Source organism: Ptychodera flava, unplaced genomic scaffold, assembly GCF_041260155.1.
Source record: "Ptychodera flava strain L36383 unplaced genomic scaffold, AS_Pfla_20210202 Scaffold_45__1_contigs__length_1260105_pilon, whole genome shotgun sequence".
NCBI classification, from domain to species: Eukaryota; Metazoa; Hemichordata; class Enteropneusta; family Ptychoderidae; genus Ptychodera; species Ptychodera flava.
This window is the reverse complement of record NW_027248367.1, coordinates 1,066,952-1,087,035: the sequence shown is the minus strand read 5'-3', so window position 1 is coordinate 1,087,035 and position 20,084 is coordinate 1,066,952. Positions and strand designations below refer to the sequence as shown.

General features: G+C 35.0%; 2 protein-coding genes and 1 long non-coding RNA gene across 3 annotated transcripts in view; 2 read left to right on the top strand and 1 right to left on the bottom strand.

Annotated features, from left to right (window-relative positions):
• Window positions 1-13,259, bottom strand: part of LOC139128167 (uncharacterized) — a 36,042-nt gene extending 22,783 nt beyond the window's left edge. Inside the window, exons 1-2 of the long non-coding RNA XR_011551215.1 lie at window positions 13,142-13,259; window positions 12,085-12,167 (exon numbers count right to left, since the gene is read on the bottom strand). This is a non-coding gene — a long non-coding RNA (uncharacterized lncRNA). The remainder of the gene's footprint in view (window positions 1-12,084; window positions 12,168-13,141) is intronic.
• The window catches only part of LOC139128157 (spermatogenesis-associated protein 1-like), a 50,796-nt gene extending 30,954 nt beyond the window's left edge, over window positions 1-19,842 (top strand). The window contains exon 4 of the mRNA XM_070693993.1: window positions 17,999-19,842. Within this exon, the coding sequence (XP_070550094.1) occupies window positions 17,999-18,690 (692 nt within the window). The 3' untranslated portion in view covers window positions 18,691-19,842. The remainder of the gene's footprint in view (window positions 1-17,998) is intronic.
• On the top strand, window positions 5,455-10,362 carry LOC139128173 (uncharacterized). Its single transcript, XM_070694009.1, has 3 exons — window positions 5,455-5,544; window positions 6,629-8,311; window positions 9,242-10,362. The coding sequence occupies exons 2-3, from the start codon at window positions 6,634-6,636 to the stop codon at window positions 10,360-10,362; spliced, it is 2,799 nt and encodes a 932-aa protein (XP_070550110.1). The 5' UTR covers window positions 5,455-5,544; window positions 6,629-6,633.
• Window positions 19,843-20,084: the final 242 nt, after the last annotated feature.

The following is a 20,084-nucleotide window of genomic DNA, read 5'->3' as shown; positions in this document are numbered from 1 at the left end:
TGTGTACAAAAATTGAAGAGCACATCAATATGGAAAAATGGCAGCGAAGAAAACTTTCACTTGAAAATGTTGTAAAACCGTTATAAACACAGTTAAAAATGAATCTGAAGAGAATGATTGGATCATAAATGTAAGTAGTCCTTAGTAATCAGTTGTATACATACATACATACATACATACATACATTAATACATACATACATACTTACATACCGGTACATACATACATAAATACATACATACATATATACCGGGGTATATATATATATATATATATATATATATATTATATATATATATATATATATATATATATATATATATATATATATCCCTCATGATATTCAACCTACACAAATAGGAGTACTACATTTGTCAGAATACAGAGTTTTAAATTGAATATATCAAGTTTTAATATTGAAAATATCAAGTTGTCAATGACATAAATGCTATACTTGTGGCTAAACTGTTAAATCGTATGACAGGCAAAGGTCAACAAATACTGAACTCTTGACCCATTTCTTTACTGTTTCCACAGCGTAGCACAATAGGTTTGTTGTAAATCATGTGATTTCAGTTTTACATACATACTGCGCAAGCGCAGCAACATTCTAGACACATTTTTAGGGGAATTTTACCACAGCCAGGGATACTTGTAAACTTTACAATTCTTTTACTCAGAGCTTCACTGACCAATCTGCATTGGACCTCCAGCAGATCTAGACGCTATTTAAGTCATTGGAAACTTCAAAGCCATAACAACTAAGGTACGCTATTGGTTTCTCTATCCAGTATTATATGTTTACTATGTGTGTCAAATTTTTCATGGGGCTTCCTTGTTGAATTTTCATAAACAAGCGACCTAGCGGCCGATATAGCTCCGCTGTGTTTATGTAGAGAATAACTATTTTTGACACATGTTGATGAAGAAGGTGGAAATCTTTGATAGCTCAATGCAGTGGCCAGAAAAAAGTGGCTAAAATAGCTGCAAAAATACAAAATTGAAGATTTCATCATACTTTGAATACATCACAATCGGATCATCCCTAAGAACATGTCAACCAAAGCTATCTGATGAGTAGTTTTTTGAGAATAAATTTTTCTGACCAAAAATGGCAACAATTGGCCCCCCCCAAAAAAATTGCAGATTTCATCATAATTTCAAAAGATCAAATTTAGTTCATCTATAGAAACCTGTATACCAAATTTCAAAGCTGTAAGACCAGTATTTTTTGAGAAACATATGTTTTGACCAAAAATGGCTAAAATTGCCCAAAAAATTCAAAATTGCAGATTTCATCATAATTTCAATAAATATCATTTAATTCATCTATAGAAACCTGTATACCAAATTTCAAAGCTATCATATGAGTACTTTTTGAGAAACACATTTTTTGACCAAAAATGGCAAAAATTGCCCAAAATTACGAAATTGCAGATTTCATCATAATTTCAATAAATATCATGAAGGTGATCTGTAGGAATGTGTATACAAAATTGCAAAGCTATCAGATGAGTAGTTTTGGAAATACACATTTTTTGACCAAAAATGGCAAAAATTGCCCCAAAAATACAAAATTACAGATTTCATCATAATTTCAATATATATTACTTAGTTCATCTATAGAAAGCTGTATAAAGAATTTCAAAACTATCAGACCAGTACTTTTTGAGAAATATATTTTTTGACCAAAAATGGCAAAAATTGCCTTAAAAATGCAAATTTGCATATTTCTGCACAATTTGAACAAATCTGAAATAGATCATCCCTAGGGACATATGTACCAAATATCAAAGCTATCTGACAGGTAGTTTTGAAGAAGAAGATTTTTAAAGATTTTTTTTACCAAAAACAACAAAAATTGCCTTAAAAATACAAATATGCAAATTTCACCACGATTTGAACAAATCTGACTGAAGTCACCCTAAGTAAACTGCATATCAAATTTCAAAGCAATCGGACAAGCGGTTTCAGAGAAGATTTTTTTACCAAAAACACAAAAAAATGCCCCAAAAATACAAATATGCAAATTTCACCACGATTTGAACAAACTGAAGTGAGGTTACCCAAAGTGAAGTGCATATAAAATTTCAAAGCAATTGGACTTGCAGTTTCAGAGGAGAAGGCAATTGTTGACGGACGACGACGGACGACGACGGACGACGACCACGACGACGACGGACGACGACGGACGACGACGGAAAATCAACCTATTTGATAAGCTCCGCGTCGCTGACAGCGGAGCTAAAAAAGAATGTCGTTTTATTTTTAAATATCGGATTTTCACCACTTCCTGTTAAACAACTTTTCACTTATACACACATTTGAAATTCACTCTGCAACATGTCTTTCTGTATTCTACATAGTGTGATATATGTCTGATAAAAAATTTTTGTGGTTACAAGTGGACATATTGTACAAAAATATAATATTTCATGAGAGACCGCAAATAATAAATAATGTCCTTTGTCATTCTGAAACCTGGGTTAGCAGTAGAAATTTTGATAAATTTCAAGTGATCCTAGCAATCATACAGCAAAAAAGCTGGATGCAATTAATGCATCAGTTTTTACACCCACACAGAGTCATGAAGATATTTAGCAAATAAATACAGTTAATGACTTGTATATTTAAGGTGAAAACTGACAGAATTGTGGGCATGCTATCACCACAGGATTATCTGTAAAACTGTAGTCCCTGTATCATTTCTTTGCATTAAGATGGCACAAACTTAGCAACATTTTATTACTATATTCATATTTGAATTTCACAATAACTCTAAGTGGGACTCACTCTGGAAGTACAGTAATCTATTGTCTCTATCCTGATATTTGCTTGATGTTGAAAGAAGTAGAAGTTGCACAATGCCATTATACCAAAGAAGAATTTGAGAAACATTTTTAACAGTGTTTTTACTGTTTATTTCTTTTTTTTCAATAAAAAATAAATGTCAGTTTGATTTCTTGCAAGTAATAAGTTAATGACAGACAAATGTAAAATGTTTATGCGTAAACTGAGATCTGAGTAAAAAAAACAGTTTTAAGACGGATGCAGATTATTTTCAAAGTTATGTAACTACATGCCCATAAAATATACAAAAAACAGCAGTTATCAAAGCCATCTTATCTTCAACATCAGATTATATTTGATCAATGGTATCATTTTTAAAATTGATTATGAATATAGTACTTAGAAAAATATGTCACTTTGGCATCTTGACAATATAATTCTAGTAACCATAGCAACAATCCAAACTACTTCCCAGGAGATTGCGATCAGAGTAAGGATGAGTATTGTCATTTGAATAAATTGTTGTTCAACCTGCAATTATTTTGATATATTTTTAACAAAATAAGTATTTGACATCTATTGATGTGATATTAAAGAAGTTCGACACATTAGTCACATGCTTCAAAGTTATGCTTCTGAAAAATATTACTGTAAACTTGCGTTTATTTTTATGCCTATACATAAGTACCTATCAAAAATCACTGTTTTGTCTGACTACCATCTGACATTTTTATTAGTACTGGAAATTTACTAGACCCGGGCTAGTGTGCAAAAGGTTTTGTGGAACCCTGCATTTTATCGGTAATTGTCAAATACCTATGACTATCTCTAAACTGTTGCAGTATGTGCATTATGCCCATCATCTAATTACAAAATCGCGTTGTTTTTTTATTTGCTACCTCCATGAACTGATCAACAGATGTCTTAGCTTTCCTAAAAACAACTCAGCAAAATATAAGAATCTGCTGTGCCTATGGCGTGCCATATAATAGCTTTCAAAACACCTTTCACTTTTGCAGTAGGCCTAGTTGACTCCAGGTATTCATCGGCTAGTTGAGTTGTTGACTAGACCTGATTGAGCACCAATGATTAGAGTTCTTAATGATTTGTTTCACTGTAAAAATTAGTAGTAGTTTTCATATGTAGACTACAGATGATATCATTATTTTAGTTGTTTATGATATTTGAGTAAAAGTAGGTTCTAAAGGAGTATTTTCATTGGTAAAGTGATGGTAAAGGCGACAAAGAAGTTCTAAACTAAACTCCATCAACAAAGGGACTAAACTTGTTTTGTGTGAATGTATTCAAGTGAATGGAGTGCTGTGTACGTGTGATGAATGTATTCGGGCATGGCGGTTTTCAGCTTGACCTGCTCACCCATGTGTCCTGTAAACAGATCACCGTTTGATACAATAAATCATGGTTGAAAAAGGATTAAGACTTCCTCATTTCTATACTCGTTTTTTTCTCACATCAAAATTATTGCAAATGTTCTGGTATAGTATATCATAATATAAATAAAAATTGATGATGTAAATGTGAAAATTTGCGTGAATATGTAAAACCATGATAAACATGATTTCAAAATTAATCTAAACAAAATGGTTTAATCGCAAATGCAATACTTCTTAATAATAATCTAGCCTTACATATACATAAGCTAAAAATCATGGGGGTTTTCATGTACTATAGGATATATTTATTGGAATTTTCTTATAGTTTCTAGGAAAAAATCAGCTGATCTTTCTGTTCTTAAATGAATGTTCAGCTGAATTTTACAAGATTGCACATAATTTGAAAGGTGTGGTGAAAATTTTAAAGTTACACATTCGAATCTTATGTCACATTTATAAACCACTCAGTATTAATCACTAATTCTATTAAATCTTAACAAATAAGAGTACTAGATTTTTAAGAATACTTAATTTTGAAATAATTTCTTAATGTGTTCCCAATATATCTGTTACTATTGAAAATGTCAAGTTGCCACTGATGCAAATCATATACCGTCACCAAAACTGTGGAACCCTTGGAAGATTGCCAAGCATTACCCTGTGATTAGGTAGAATGGTGTCCAAAATTTATATGCCGTTTAAATTTCACAGGTGACTCCTTGTCGTAAGAATATGCACTATAGTGGCTCTGAGCCATGTAACTTTGTCTTGAACAATTTGCTAAGAATTAATTTTTGCAACGTGATGATTTTGCCAACTACACAAGGCTGTAGATAAACATTATAGCTACTGTTGAACTGGTTCATGTAGGTGTTCATTCTATGAGTAACTAAGACTTATGAGTTGACGTGTCAGTACACAAGTACCATGGCAGCCAAAAGTCCGAAAAAACTGAACCTGAAACCAATTTTTACTGTTTCTATGCAGAATGGCAATCATGTGACTGGTAATGCAAACACACCTATATGTTGTGAGCAAAATGGTACACAATGCATGACAGGTAAAGGTCAGCATAGACTGAACTTATGGACCCTTTTGTTTTACGTTTCAATAGAGCAGCAACACAATCAGTTTGTTATAAATCATGTGACTTAGGTGTGGCACACCTACATATTCTAAGCAAATACAGCAACATTACAGACACCTTTTGAGGTCAAATTTTACCAAAGACAGGAATATTGTAAACTTTTTGCTTTCTTTTCTTACTCAGAGCTTCAAAGGACTAATCTGCTTTGGAAGTTCAAAAGTTCTAGATGCCTAATTGTGTCAGTTTAAACTCTGCCAAACCATAACAACAAAGGTATCAAATGTTTACAATACCGGTCAATGTGTTCATCGAAACGCAAACTATTTAGGATGTTTTGAGGATTCCTCGTTCAATTTTGTGAAGTGAATTACAAAAGATTTTTAAACATGACATTTCTATAACTTCTCTATTGAAAAATTATCAAATATACACACATTTGAAATTCTCTGAATACATTTTTCTCTACAATTTCTGCATAATGTGATCTATCTGATGAAGATCACTGCATTGTAAGGATATGAACACATTGTACAGGAATTATTGATGAAAGGCAGCTGATAATACATAGCATACTCTCACATTCTGAAACCTCGGTCAATTTTGGTACATGTCAAGTGATAACAACATTTAAGACAGTAAAAAAACTGGTAACTTACAACTAAATTTGATATTTGAAAAACAGTACCGTCAAATAAGATGGCCTGATATTATCATTTATCTTGTCTTGTTAATCTTTTCATAAAATTGCTTAATGTCATTTATTTATCCTCTGGAACATTACTTTGAGTGATAAAAATATTAGTATTTCAACTAACAATTGTTGACAAACAATCATCATAATAGTTTTTGTAAATGAACACTACATTCAACGACAGCTTGTATATAGTCTCCCAAACATGAATTGATAAATTTTTATGTCTCTCTCCGCTCATTCTAATGTGACGTGTACCAGGAAACACATCAGTTTGGACTTAAATGGGACTATGGTGATTGTTAAAATGATAGCATTCATGTAAATCAGGCTTACGGTTTTGTAAGCATATTTTATACAAAAACAGATTACTAACATCATTGTCAAAAGGGTTATTTCCTGAAACACACAAAAGAAAAGTACTACTGTATCAACTTCTACAATGACATTGATGAAATATATCAAACAATTTTACTGCAGCTTAGCAATATTGTCATTTCATGAACTATTTCAAGAGTTGAAGGAAACACGTACTTCATAAATTCTGCTCTGTTGATCATTATGTAGGTGTACCACTGATCACAAATTTTGGTCATATCAATACTACAATATCACAATACAAATATTTCTCCTGTAAACCATGTCAACTCATTATTTTTCCTCTAGGGACAATGGCAGACACACTCTCTGAAGCACTGCTTGTATCAACATCATGGAATACAGCATCAGATGACCTGACATCACAACCAACAAGAACACTGGTTAAAGATTTCTGTGAAAACACACTGAAGTCTGATGAAGTTTCTAAACTCTACTGTACTGTCCTTGATGTTGAAGTCAGTGAAGACCAGAAGAAAGATGCAGAGAGTGTTGGAGTTACTCTGATTCCAGCTACAAGAGACAAATGGTCAGATCCTGAAGGAGACCCACCTGCACCAACCTGGTTAGTCAATCATGACAGATACTACCCAGGGCTGAAGGAGTTGAAGCATATAAAACATGTAGTCAGCTTTTCTTCCAAGACAAAGAATGCAGCAGCTGCAATCCATGAAAGTCTTTTCCCTCAAGCTCAGTTACACCAACTATCTCCTCCTGTGCCAAATGGGGTCTTGTTTACTTTTGACATTTGGAATAAGGATGCTTGTGGACTGACAAACTATCACAGGACTATAATCCATGATTTCTGTGTAAGGAAGGCCAAGGCTGGTGAACATCTCATTGCATATTCCACTGTAATAGATTTAGAACTCAGTGAAGACCAGAAGACAGATGCTAAACAATGCGGAGTTACCTTGATTCCTTCGAAACGGAAAGAGAGGGGTCCTATGAAAAAAGATTCGCCAAAGGTTGACTGGTTACTGAAGCATGAAATCCATTATCCAGGGCTAGGAAAACTCAACAACATCAAGTATGTGGTTGGCTATGCTCCGAAAACTGGATGGGCTGCTGTAGATATCAAGGAGACACTGTTCCCTGATGCCAAGCTAGTCTTAATTAACCATGCCTTCCCAGAGAAAAACTGTCTTTTCAAGATGGATGACGACGAGGCTGAATTAGAGGAAGATATGTTGAAAATGGCAAGAGAAGCTGATATGCTGTTTTCAATTGGTCCTAAAATATATGAGTACTTTAAAAATGCCTACAGAGCAAAAGTCGATGGAAGACAACTTTCAGATATCCCACATGAAGAGATTCTTCCAAAACCTGGACAAGTTTACTTTGATGGTGAAGTGGTGAATGGAACAGACACTGGAACTTGCAGTATATTGACATATGGACAGCTTGAAACGCAAGAAGCCATAAAAACGTGTAAGTTAATAGCTGCATCTATTGGAAATGTTGCTAACAAGTTGAAGGAATCTCATAAGCCATGCCCAGACTGGAAGATTAAAGGTATTTCCATGGAGGATGTAAATAAAACAAGAAGATATCTCAATGAAAAACTTAACAGTGCTCATGTCATGCCAAAACTTTATCCAACCTATTCAGTACAGAAATTGTTACGAGTTCTTCAACAGTCTCACCTCTGCCTTCCTCCATCATGCTACACTGACTACAGTTTTGAAGGCTTAGAAGCAATGGCAGCTGGTCTACCAACAAGAGTCCAGGATGATTCACACATTGCTTGTATGATTGAAAAGCACTTTCCAATGCATACCCATTTCTGTGTCATGACACGTCAGAAGACATGCATGGACGAGAAAATATCAAGATGTCTAATTTCCAACACTGAAGCTTTTGATCATGCAAGGACACTCAAAGAAGATTTCAGTCAGAGCGAAGTGGTCACAGAAAGCTTGGCAAAATTTGCTTCTGTATTCAAAGAGGAGAAAAGGACTATAAAATCAGGTACACTTTAGGCTAATAAACATAAAGTATTTATTAAAGAACAACTATTTTTATCTTTTACTTGATATATGCTATGAATGAAACTAAGAGCCATGACAAAATAATCATACAAAAGAGTCCAACAGCATATGAACCATAATCAAATTTAGAACAACAAAATGCCAAAGGTTTAATGTTTGCCATTATGCATGATTCATAGTTAAGAATTATCTTTCAGATCTTGATGAAAGGTTTGCTAATGTAGGAAAGTTTAAATGAATAAAATAGGAACTCCTAAGGTATGGCAGAGGTATAACATATGGGACAATATTTTTACATATACCTCAATAAAAAAGCAATTTGATATTTGTGATAAAATAGCAAAAGCTAGTATAGTTACTAAAGATTCCATTGGAAAACTTTAAAACACACCAATGAAACCATGCATAAAAATATAATGTTTAGATAACCCTTCAAAACTTTTCTAGCATTTAGTAGTAACTTTCACTTGATCATATGTAGCAAGTGTATGCAAGGCACATTTAAATCTACCGTTCGATTGGCATCACTGTGATCTTCTAATTTACTGAAGAATATTGGGAACTCTGTGATGTTTTCACAAATGTCTGAAATGCCTTGCAAATGTGTCTTAGATAGGTGTGATAATTTATTTTTAATGAAATACATTTCAGATCCAATATATTTGAGTCTGACTTTTGGAGTCACTGCAAGATGATTAGGTCAAAGTCTCAACGTCATCGTAAAACGAATAATAATAAGACCGTAAACATTACATTAAACAAATTATACTTCATATCCTAGTATAAGACATTTTACCCATATAAGAGCCTGTCCTTGAATACAGTGTACAGTAGACATTTAGACATGTTATACTAGACATCAAATTTTAGGTTTTGAAATTACATTTTCAGCATGTAAATTACATTTCAGGAAAATATAAAGGAACTGGGAAAGAAAAGGAAAAAAGAACTGACCAAAGTGAGGATACACACCGAGCGATGTCAGTAACAAAAGGAATAAAAACAAAAGAAACCACAAAAGAAACAGTGTACCATGGGATATCAGTGTCAGAAGATAAGGAAACTACCGAATCTACAGCAGTGCACAGTGGGGTGCCAGTCACAGAAGATATCAAGACTACAGAGATTTCAGCAGTGCAGCCCGAGATGTCAATGACAGAAGATGTGGAGATAAGAAAAAGTACAGCAGTGAAACCTGGAATGACAGTTACAGAAGGTATCAAGACTACAAAAACCATTGCAGAGAATCCTAGGATGACTGTCACAGATGCAGAAACGTTAGAAATAAAATCAACGCAACTCAGGATATCAGTCACAGAAGATGTGGCAGCTGTAGAAAGCACACCAGTGCAGACCCAGATGTCTGTCTCTAAATATAACGATTCTTTTTCAGTCAAAGCAATGCAACATGGGATATCTTTAACTCATAAAGAAACAATGGAGTCCACAGCAGTGCAATCTGAAATGTCAGTCAAAGACAAAGAGAATATAGAAATCACAGAGGTGCAACCTGGGATGTCAGTTAAAGACCCAGAGACTATAGAAACTACACCAGTGCAACCTGGGATGTCAGTCAAAGGCCTAGAGACTATGGAAGCCACACAAGTGCAACCTGGGATATCAGTCAAAGCCCTAGAGACTAAAGAAACCACAGAAGTGGAACCTGGGATGTCAGTCGAAGGCCTAGAGACTATAGAAACCACTGAAGGGCAACCTGGGATGTCAGACAAAGTCCTACAGACTATAGGAACCACAGCATTGCAATCTGGAATGTTAGTCAAAGAAGGGCTACAGACTGAAGAAACCACAGCCGAGAAACCTGGGATATCTGTCAAAGGCTTAGAGACTAAAGAAACCACGGCAGCGCAATATGGGATGTCAGATGAGAAAATGAGAGCTACCAGTACCAATGAGGGGAATCCGCCGCCATTAGATTCCATAACAGCTAAAGAAAATACAGGTGATGTGGTTTATTGGTTGAGAGTTGTTCATTACAGTAAAGTGGCAAATATTTTAATGGCTATGAAATGAGGGCCCACAATATCTTCGTTGGAAATTACAGTGCTCGATGCTACAAGCAAAGTGTTATAAATAATAACACAAATTACTTCATTGTACAAAGTAATCTGTTACTTAAGTTTCATGCATTCTGCAGTCTACAGACATACTGACTGTCTGAAAATTGCAGAATGCATGATATTTATAAGAGATAAGTAACAGATATCATTTCTTTGTACTTGAAGTCATTTGTGTTTATGTACATAACATATATGACATTTCAAGATATTATGCAATATGACATTCAAATTATGATGAAATCTTCAATGTTGTACACCCGGTCAAATTTTGATATATTAGGTGAAAAATGTATCCCCCAAATAAAGATGATATCTGCAATTTTGTATTTTTAGGGCAATTTTTCCTGTTTTTCAAGAAAAGATTGTTTCTGTAAACATGTCTGATAACTTTGGTATTTGAAAGACATGTTCTTGGGGAAGATTTCAATGTGATTTATTCAAATTATTATGAAACCTGCAATTTTACATTTTTTGTATAATTTTTACCGTTTCTGGTCCGATACACTCCTTTGCTAAAGCTCTGTGGCAGGACAATGGCTAATGGAAGTGTACTTTGCGCTGGATGCGAACGAAAAGAGAGAAGGGGATGATGGTTTTGTTCACCGTGATTGCAGAAGATAGATTTCGTTTGTATTATCAACACATACCATGTCATGTTAATCATACAGACTAAGGTTCTGAGGGAAATTTCACATATTCAGTACGTTTTAATACAGTAACTATATACAGTTAATTATTATGGTTGTTTGTAATATTGGGAGGTGATGGTGTTTATTTATGAGTGCATTATGATGATTTAGTTGCTGTTGAATGGCTTGTCTAGTTTTGTCAAGCGTATTGAATACACATACTGTGTAACAAAACATGTCATGGCAGGTCAACAATTTAGTAGTGTTGGCCTCATAATTATTGTTCTTGGTCAAGAGAGCATGTGAAAAAGAAAAAAGTAGAAAAGATTGTCCCACTCACACCAGCCTGAGTTTGTTTAATATAACTGTAATAAACACACTGACTGCAGGAAAGTAATCATTATTACGTATCAATTCTGATCACATGGGAACACAGTCTACCATGTGTTGAATTTCATAAATATCTGCCTTGTTGATCAAGTAATCCTGTCTCTGTCATGAACAGTAATCAGCTGTAGGAAGAATTTTGTTAAAACCCATTTTATCAGAATTGATGCATTCTGGGATAGACCTGAGGTCAGAGTGCACATTTTATAAATGTGGACTATATCGTGGTTTATCAAAATTCCATGATGCATCCAATCGTATATGGCTTAGTTTGCCTTTCACTACAGATTTGAAAATACAGAGTAGCTTTCTTACAAGAGTTACTGTTAGGTGACTTCACAGCACTTTTGAAGTTCATAGGAATGCTTGAATTCTGGAGCAGTTATCACTATGATAAAAAAAACAAATCAATGAGTCTGTGAATTTAACAGAGATAGGTTCAGAGTTGAATGTGAGGGAATTATGTCATGTTTGTATCATGTGTTCTGTTACACTTCAAAACACAAGCTGCTACAATTTACTCTGCTATTAAATCTTGTGTTGAAGGATGTGAACAGTCAATCACTGCCCCTCATGGTTCACATTGAACCGTGTTGGATACAAACACCACTACCTAAGGACAATTGACTGAACAAGGAGAGTGTTTGTCAAACTCTCACCTCTGAACTTTGACCTCATTGTATACACTGCAGTGATCACTCTTTGACATCTTGTAAACTTTCACCATTTCATCCAATTATTGCTGGTAGAATAAAAGAAAACAACATCTTAAAAATTTAGGCAGCCAAACTGCCAAAGCTAGGAATGCGTGAGCTTAATCTTTGCATATGACATTAATCTACATTAATTCATAAAATACTGACATTGAGAAAATTCAAGGGTTTATACTGTCTTTACACAGTGCAGATTTATAGATGTATAGGCAGAGAGTGACAGCCATTTTGTTTTTAGGAAATGTAGCTCAGGAACACTCAAAAGTTGAAAACATTTGTTATTGTTATCTCAACATTTATCTAGTCTAGGTTACCTAAGGGGTCAGAGTGCACCACTTGGCTCTCATCTGGCTGTCCCAATACAGTTCGGGGAAATCCCATTCAAAAAAATTCTGAGCAAGATGGTGTACTATGGACTGGAGCCATGCATCCCGGGAGCAACTGATCTATGTTGTAATTATCGCGTTTTGACACAAAGTCACAGAAAAAATAAAACTTCAAGGTTACGTAGAAGTAGCTTTTAAAGTCCCTTTTTTGTATGAGCATGAACCATGTCTTGTATGTCTTGGATCAGTTTATAGACAAGTAGAATACAACGGACCCAGGATATAAAATTCATAGTTCACACTTATTACAAAGGCTGGACTTCAAAAGCCACTTTAGCATAACCTTTAACATGCTGAAGCTATATTTTACATGATTTTGTCTAAAAACATATTAATTACGTCATGGATCAGTTGCTCCCAGGATGCATTGCTCTTGCCATAATGCACCATCTTGCTCAGTAATATTTGAATGGGATTTCCTAAGACTGTGGGGTGGCCGTATGAGAGCCAAAAGTGCAGTTTGGGTAACAGAAACTAGATGTTTATCATATAATATGATGGCTGATATTTTACAATAAATGTCACCGGAATGGAGAAATGTGGACATAGGTATAAAATGGTTTGAAGGTCAAATATTGCAAAATCGCTGACTGATTTTCGGAAGAACAGTTACTTACCAAGAGCCTGTCTTCACATATAGATCTCTGTAATTGTGATGCTATGCAAGACTGCAGATATCTCGGAAAATTTGAAATCTGTATGACTAAATGGAAGAAAATCACATTATGGAATGCCATGCAATATTTATGTGTGTTTTCAACTAAAGTTATAGTAATATGTAATGATCTAGGAACTTTGATAACATTACTACTGTCTACAAGTAAAACTATATTCATGTTCAGTGGTCAAAATGACTAGAAAATTAAAAAATACGGCAATTATACGGTGTCGCTCACATTTGATCAAAATTGGTATATACCAGTATGGGTACCAAAGATCAACAATAAATGTTGTTTCTATCTGTTCAGTGCAGGAAAATTCTACGTCGATGTTATGACAATGATTTCTGCACAGTACAACCAGAAAAAAAATACCGCAATTATACGGTGTCGCTCAAATTTGATCAGAATTGGTACATACCAGTGTGGGTTAACAAAGATCAACAATAAATGTTGTTTCTATCTGTTCAGCGCAGGAAAATTCTACGTTGATGTTATGACAATGATTTCTGCACAGTACAACCAGAAAAACAACAAGAAATATTTAAACCAGAAAAACAAGAATGACAAAAGTAATTAAGGTCCGAAATTTTAGGTACTGGAGGTCAACTTTAGCAACATGCATAGCTGAAAGGCAGCTAGCCCCTCTTAGTTTGACCATAGACGCTCTTCCTCCCCTCTACTGACGGTCTTCCTCCCCTCTACTGTCTATGGTTTGGAGAGTTCTGTTAATATGTAACAGTTCATAAACAACTCCCCTCTACTGACGGTCTTCCTCCCCTCTACTGTCTATGGTTTGGGCAGTTCTGTTAATATGTAACAATTCATAAACAACTCCCCTCTACTGAAGGTCTTCCTCCCCTCTTCTGTCTATGGTTTGGGCAGTTCTGTTAATATGTAACAGTTCATAAACAATGACAGGAAATGACTCAAGATAAGTGGAGTTTGCCTGTCACTCCTGCACACATGCAGAAATTCCCTTTTTCTTACCTCATTTGCACATTTTTGACACTGATGTGTTCATTTGAACAAATTCACATCTCAACCCCTACATCTACCTGTACACCAAATACTGAGACGGTAGCTTTGGCAGTATGGGAGCCTTTGTGTGTGACGGAAATACATCCGCACATACCCACAAATATACAGACATGCAAATCAATTCAGCTTATACGATAACCTCACATTGGTATACCAAATGTGAGTAAAAATGACTTCAGCTCACAAACATCTGGTGAAGCACCAAAAGTTATGAAAAGGTAATATGAATTTTTGAGTTGCAATTATGAAACTGTTGCCATGGAAAACAGACATTCCAAGACTCTATCAATTCATTGAGTTATCATTTGGAATTTGACTACAGTTTAAGAACTATTCATACTTGAGAATTTTCATTTACTTTGAATGAGAAAGTGTTATGATGAAATTTTAAACAAATAGAATAAAATTATTGCTATGGTTACCAGAAGCACACAAGTGTATTTATGTATTGGTACACAAACATAAAGTTTAGTTCAGTCCTATATTTACACTCAAAAAATGCAGGAGAACACGACAGAATTTTGGTTAAAAATGTTCACAAATTCAAAATTTGTTGACAAAATAATTTGGAATTTGACTACAGTTTAAGAACTATTCATACTTGAGAATTTTCATTTTACTTTTAATGAGAAAGTGTTATGATGAAATTTTAAACAAATAGAATAAAATTGTTGCTATGGTTACCAGTAGCACACAAGTGTATTTATGTATTGGTACACAAACATAAAGTTTAGTTCAGTCCTATATTTACACTCAAAAAATGCAGGAGAACACTACAGAATTTTGGTTAAAAATGTTCACAAATTCAAAATTTGTTGACAAAATAAACATTTTTGAGCAATAATTAAAGAATATTGCCATGGATACCAGCCAAACATTCTATGAGTGTTTCAATTCATTGGCATATCATTGAAAAAGTTTACATTACGTGTCAGTGAATATTTCCAAGAGAATTTCTATTTCAACTGAAAAAACATGTTACAAAGCAATGATAATTTTGAGCAAATGGAATAAAATCTGTTGCCATGGTAACTGATAATACTCTAGTGTAGTAATATATTCCTACACCATGAACAAGCTTACTTCAGTCTTACAACTTTGCGAAAGATTTTCCATTTTACTTCAACAGCATAAGATGGTTATGAAGAAAAGCACATTTTGACCATTTATGTTGCCATGGTTACTTGTTATGCATGACTATACTAATGCACTAATGCATAACAAACAACCTAACAAACAACCGAATGTCCAACTGTGAAATTTTGCAAAAACAATTTGGATCTACTGCATGAAATACAAAGGTTACAGAAAAATAAATACTATGGGCATAGTTATCAAGAAAACGTTGCCATGGTTACAGTAATACGTGTATGAATTCAAATTTGGTACATAATAAGTACATCTTAAAAATTAACAAATGTGCTATATTGTAAAATTTGAAATTGAGTTTAAGAAATTAAAAATTTATGACAAAAGTGAACTACAGTATGTCAATATTTACCAGAGATTTTCAATTTCAACTACAAACAAAGCTATTAGGAAATAGTAATTTTGAGCAAATGAAAAACTCCGTTGTTATATGCATCAATGTACTTCACCACTGAGCAAGCTTTTTTCAGTCTTACAACTTTTGTGAAAGAATTTTTATTTTACTTCAAAAGCAAAACATAATATGAAGAAAAGCAAATTTTGAACATGTATGTTGCCATGGTTACTTGTTATGCATGACAATACTAATGCATTAATACAAATTATATTATAGCTTTGTCAATACCAGTGAATTTTGTGACGTCATATCCATACATTATTACTGATAATGTATTCCATTATTCAGCATTGCGGCCCCACAGCGAGCAAGTTTTTTTGGAAAACGAAAAAAGGACTGCGCATTTAAAAGGAGGGAAAGTATCGGATAAACCATGTAATACACAAAACTATAAATTTTGATAATGGTGCACAATATTGCTAATAATGTCTTACTGTACGATTTATCACATTTTTTGAGTCCTCACGCACGCACTTGCCGTCTGTCTGGCTGGCGCTCAGCATGCAGTCCCCGTCCGATACGCTGGTTGTACTACTACGTTCGTTGACAACATGGTTCGCTTCGTTGCCGTATAGGTGAAACAGAACTCAGTACGTTTGCAAACTCCTAGACGATACTGGATTTGACACATGGCATATTATGTATGCAGTGGCCATGTAAACGATGCAAGCGTGAAAGGCTACTCGAACCAGCCGTAAACGGTCCAACAACGGCAGCTTGCTGTCATCAACCTTGACCGGAAGTGTCTACTAGGATATACAACAGAGCCATTCAAAGTCTCGGTCCAAGGTCAGCTACTACCAACAATCATGACGACCATGGACTCTCCGTTGATCTAACATCTCGGCCACCTAATTCTGATGCACTGACTGTAATCGGAGACAACTTTCATTCATCGTTTTTTTCTCCATGTCTGTGATTTTACCTTGCCTTGTTCTCGATATCGCGACAGTACCGAAATCCTCCAGTATGTTTGTAAACTGTACCTTTCAACTTCAAGCACCCGTTTTATACGTCAAGTTCTGTTGTTCGCCGAAATAAAATAGCTCTTCTCAAGAAGCCATCGAAAATTAAATTTATAGACACAATTATTATTGAAATATAAACATTTGAATAACAATGTTGAACTCTGTTGATATCGTTTGCAATGAATGCTGTACTACTAGCGACATAATAATGATCGTATTGATCAGCTGATACCATGGCATGCAGCTCGCTGATCATGCTGATGTCGATGCATGAACATTCCGTTTTCTTTATCTCTGGCATTTCACCGTGTCGGCTTTTTGAATGGCATGATATTTAAAGGTGATGTTTCAAGTTCGTTATAGACGGTAGGGATGCAGTTACGTTTCATTTCCTTCGAAAATACATCGTTTTTCAATTCAAAATGAACCGTGAAAGTGCTGGTCATTTTTTGTGCTGGCTGAACGCGTGTTCAGTGCAGTGCACTGTGCAGTGTGGAGTGCATGTAATATGTAACAGAGTCAGGGCCGATCATGCTGGACGACGCTCACTGGCTTCAAACTCAGTTTAAATTTCTTTTTTATTCGTTTTCTACAACTACAAATTCACTTGCATTGCCAAAACTATAAAATAATAGCAATAATGCACCCCCTCCCGGCCCATAATGGACTCAAGCAAACTTTGCACTTCAAAATGTACTCGGCTTCGCCTCGTACATTATGTCGTGTAAAGTTTGCTTTCGTCCATTATGGGCCGGGAGGGGGTGCATTATTGCTTAAATAACAAGCTTCAACAAGCTGTGATCTTTTGCGAAAAAATTTTGGACCTACTACATGAAATACAAAAGTTACAGAAAATTAATATTTTGAGCAATTGTCTCAAAAACATGTTGCCATGGTTACTAGTAATAAGTGAAGGACTTCGTATTTTGGTACATGATAGCAACATCTTTGAAATAAATGTGTGAAATTGGAAGAATGGGAAATTTAATATAATAAATGAAAAATGTATGACAAAAATACTGATTTTGCTTATTTCTGTTGAAAATGTTGCCATGGTAAATTCGCAAAATGACTAATAATTGAGGGAGAAGTTTCCAAAAAATAACATTATACTTCAAAGAATTTATGTGAGTTTAAAAAAATTCTGTTGCAGTGAAAAAATTATGTGAATTAAAGTGTTTCTTTTCACAGCAGAACAAAAAGTAAGCTGTGCAACAAGGCATTCAATAATTTTCACAGATTTGACCTTTGACCTTTCAGGTGACTGGTCAGTGACATCGGTCAGTGGTCAACATCAAGACCAAGGACAAAAGTTCAAGAGGCCAAGAGGTTTAGTCTTCCACCGTGATAAACTTGTGGTGTGTGACAGTGGTAACAATATTGTACAGATATTGAACAAAGATTATACCTGTGACAAAGTCATAGGAAGCTTTGATGGTCAGTTTGCAAAGCCATTCCGGCCAAGGAATGTAGCCATCTCACGTTTAAACCACTATTTCATACTTGATAATGAAAATAAACAAATTGTTGTTTGTGATGAAAATGGTAAAATTATCAAAATAATTACTCTACCTGAAAACACTGAAATAGTCTGGGACATAGCTCTGATGGATGACTTTGTTTTGGTCACTTTGCGTTTGACCTCTCCGGACACCAGTGAGAGACCTGAGGACAGAGGTGATAGACTGGTCAAGTACACTCAAAGTGGAGAATATCTAGCAGAAGTCAATGGTCAAATTAGAGGCCAAGGACAATTCAACTGGCCGGTGTCTGTGGTTGTAAACAGCAACAATGTCATCATGGTTTATGACAGTGGCAATAATTGCATCAAGTGTTTTGACAGCAACCTGAATTTTTTACATCAATTCGGACAAAGTCAGCTACCAGAGTGGTTTGTGGGATACGGATACATTGCTGTGGATGAAGATGATAATGTTTATGTTTGTAACTAACATTGATAGAATCGTAAAATATCGATGTGATGGAAAGTGGATCTGTAATCTGTTGGAAGGTAATGTGAGATGCCCTGAGTACATTGCAGTCATGGGTGATAAAATTGGTGTTGTAGAGTATGACAGTGACCAAATCAAAGTATTTTCCAAGTAGATAAAATACACCAACATGAAGTGTATGTCTACATGACATCAAAATGTCAGACTTGTGAGGAATTTTTTAAAAGGAATAATTTTGTGAGCGTTGAAGTTTGAACGCATTGCATTGACTTGACTGCATTGTTGACAAGGATGTCATGGCAACAAGTTGATTGCAAGGTTATTTTTACAAATTTAGAGATATGGTTGTTGACAAAAATTGTGATTTTTGTCAGTCGATTCATCTCAGGGATGTTAGAAATCCAAAACGGAGATGTTTTGTGGATTTATCATCAACAATTTTGACCAATTTTGTCATGGAGGTATTTGACTGCCGTTGTACACGGCATACCCCAATGACAACATTGGTCAAAAATGTTTGTTGATATTTAAATATTGGCGTTATTTTTCATTTTAAAATTGAAATTTTGGATCGGACAATCTCAGAGATACAGTCGCTCACTTCCTTTGTATACCGGTGAAACAATCTTGCAAATTTTGTGAAATTTTTATTGAAAATTTTGATCAATTTTGACAAGGGGTTGTCTACAGGCAATAGTACAGATACACCTTCCATCACATCGCCATAAATATCGGGCGGAATATCAATTGTGTGTGCAAAATAAGATGAGATAAAATATCTGCATATCTGATGATGTTAATTTTGTTGAAATCTGTCTATATTTCCATCCGATGGAGGAAGATTACTCCGATTTATGGTTTATAAACAACGACTTCAACCTTAGCGATCACCGCCATTCTAAGTTCAGGAATGCACGTTGAGGGCGTTGTATCCAGGTCGATCTCACTTTGTTGAGAGGGGCACGCGAGTTGGGTCAACTCTGGGCATTACTTCGTTGTACAAATTGATGTACAAACTTTTCAAGGGTAGTTTTGGAATATTCACAATGCTTTCGTTCTGTATCAGTGTGCTGCTTTTCTACTTTTGTTGTGAATAGTGACTCTAAACAGATCTTACAGTGAGAATTATCGGTGGTCCTTAGGAAAATGGTTGATGCTGTATGGAACATTGCGTGAATTTACCAGTAACTAAGGTCGCTTACATCACAGACGTAGTTGTGTAAGATGTAAACAAACATGAAATGTGACACCAGCGTAGATCGCCATTTTATGGCATTGTCGTTTATTTCTCGTGACGTTCATGAGAACAAACCTTTGTTTTAGATTTCAATCGAACTTTTACCAACACATACAGGAATAGGTGAGCGTCACCTCGTGATTTTGATATCTACAAC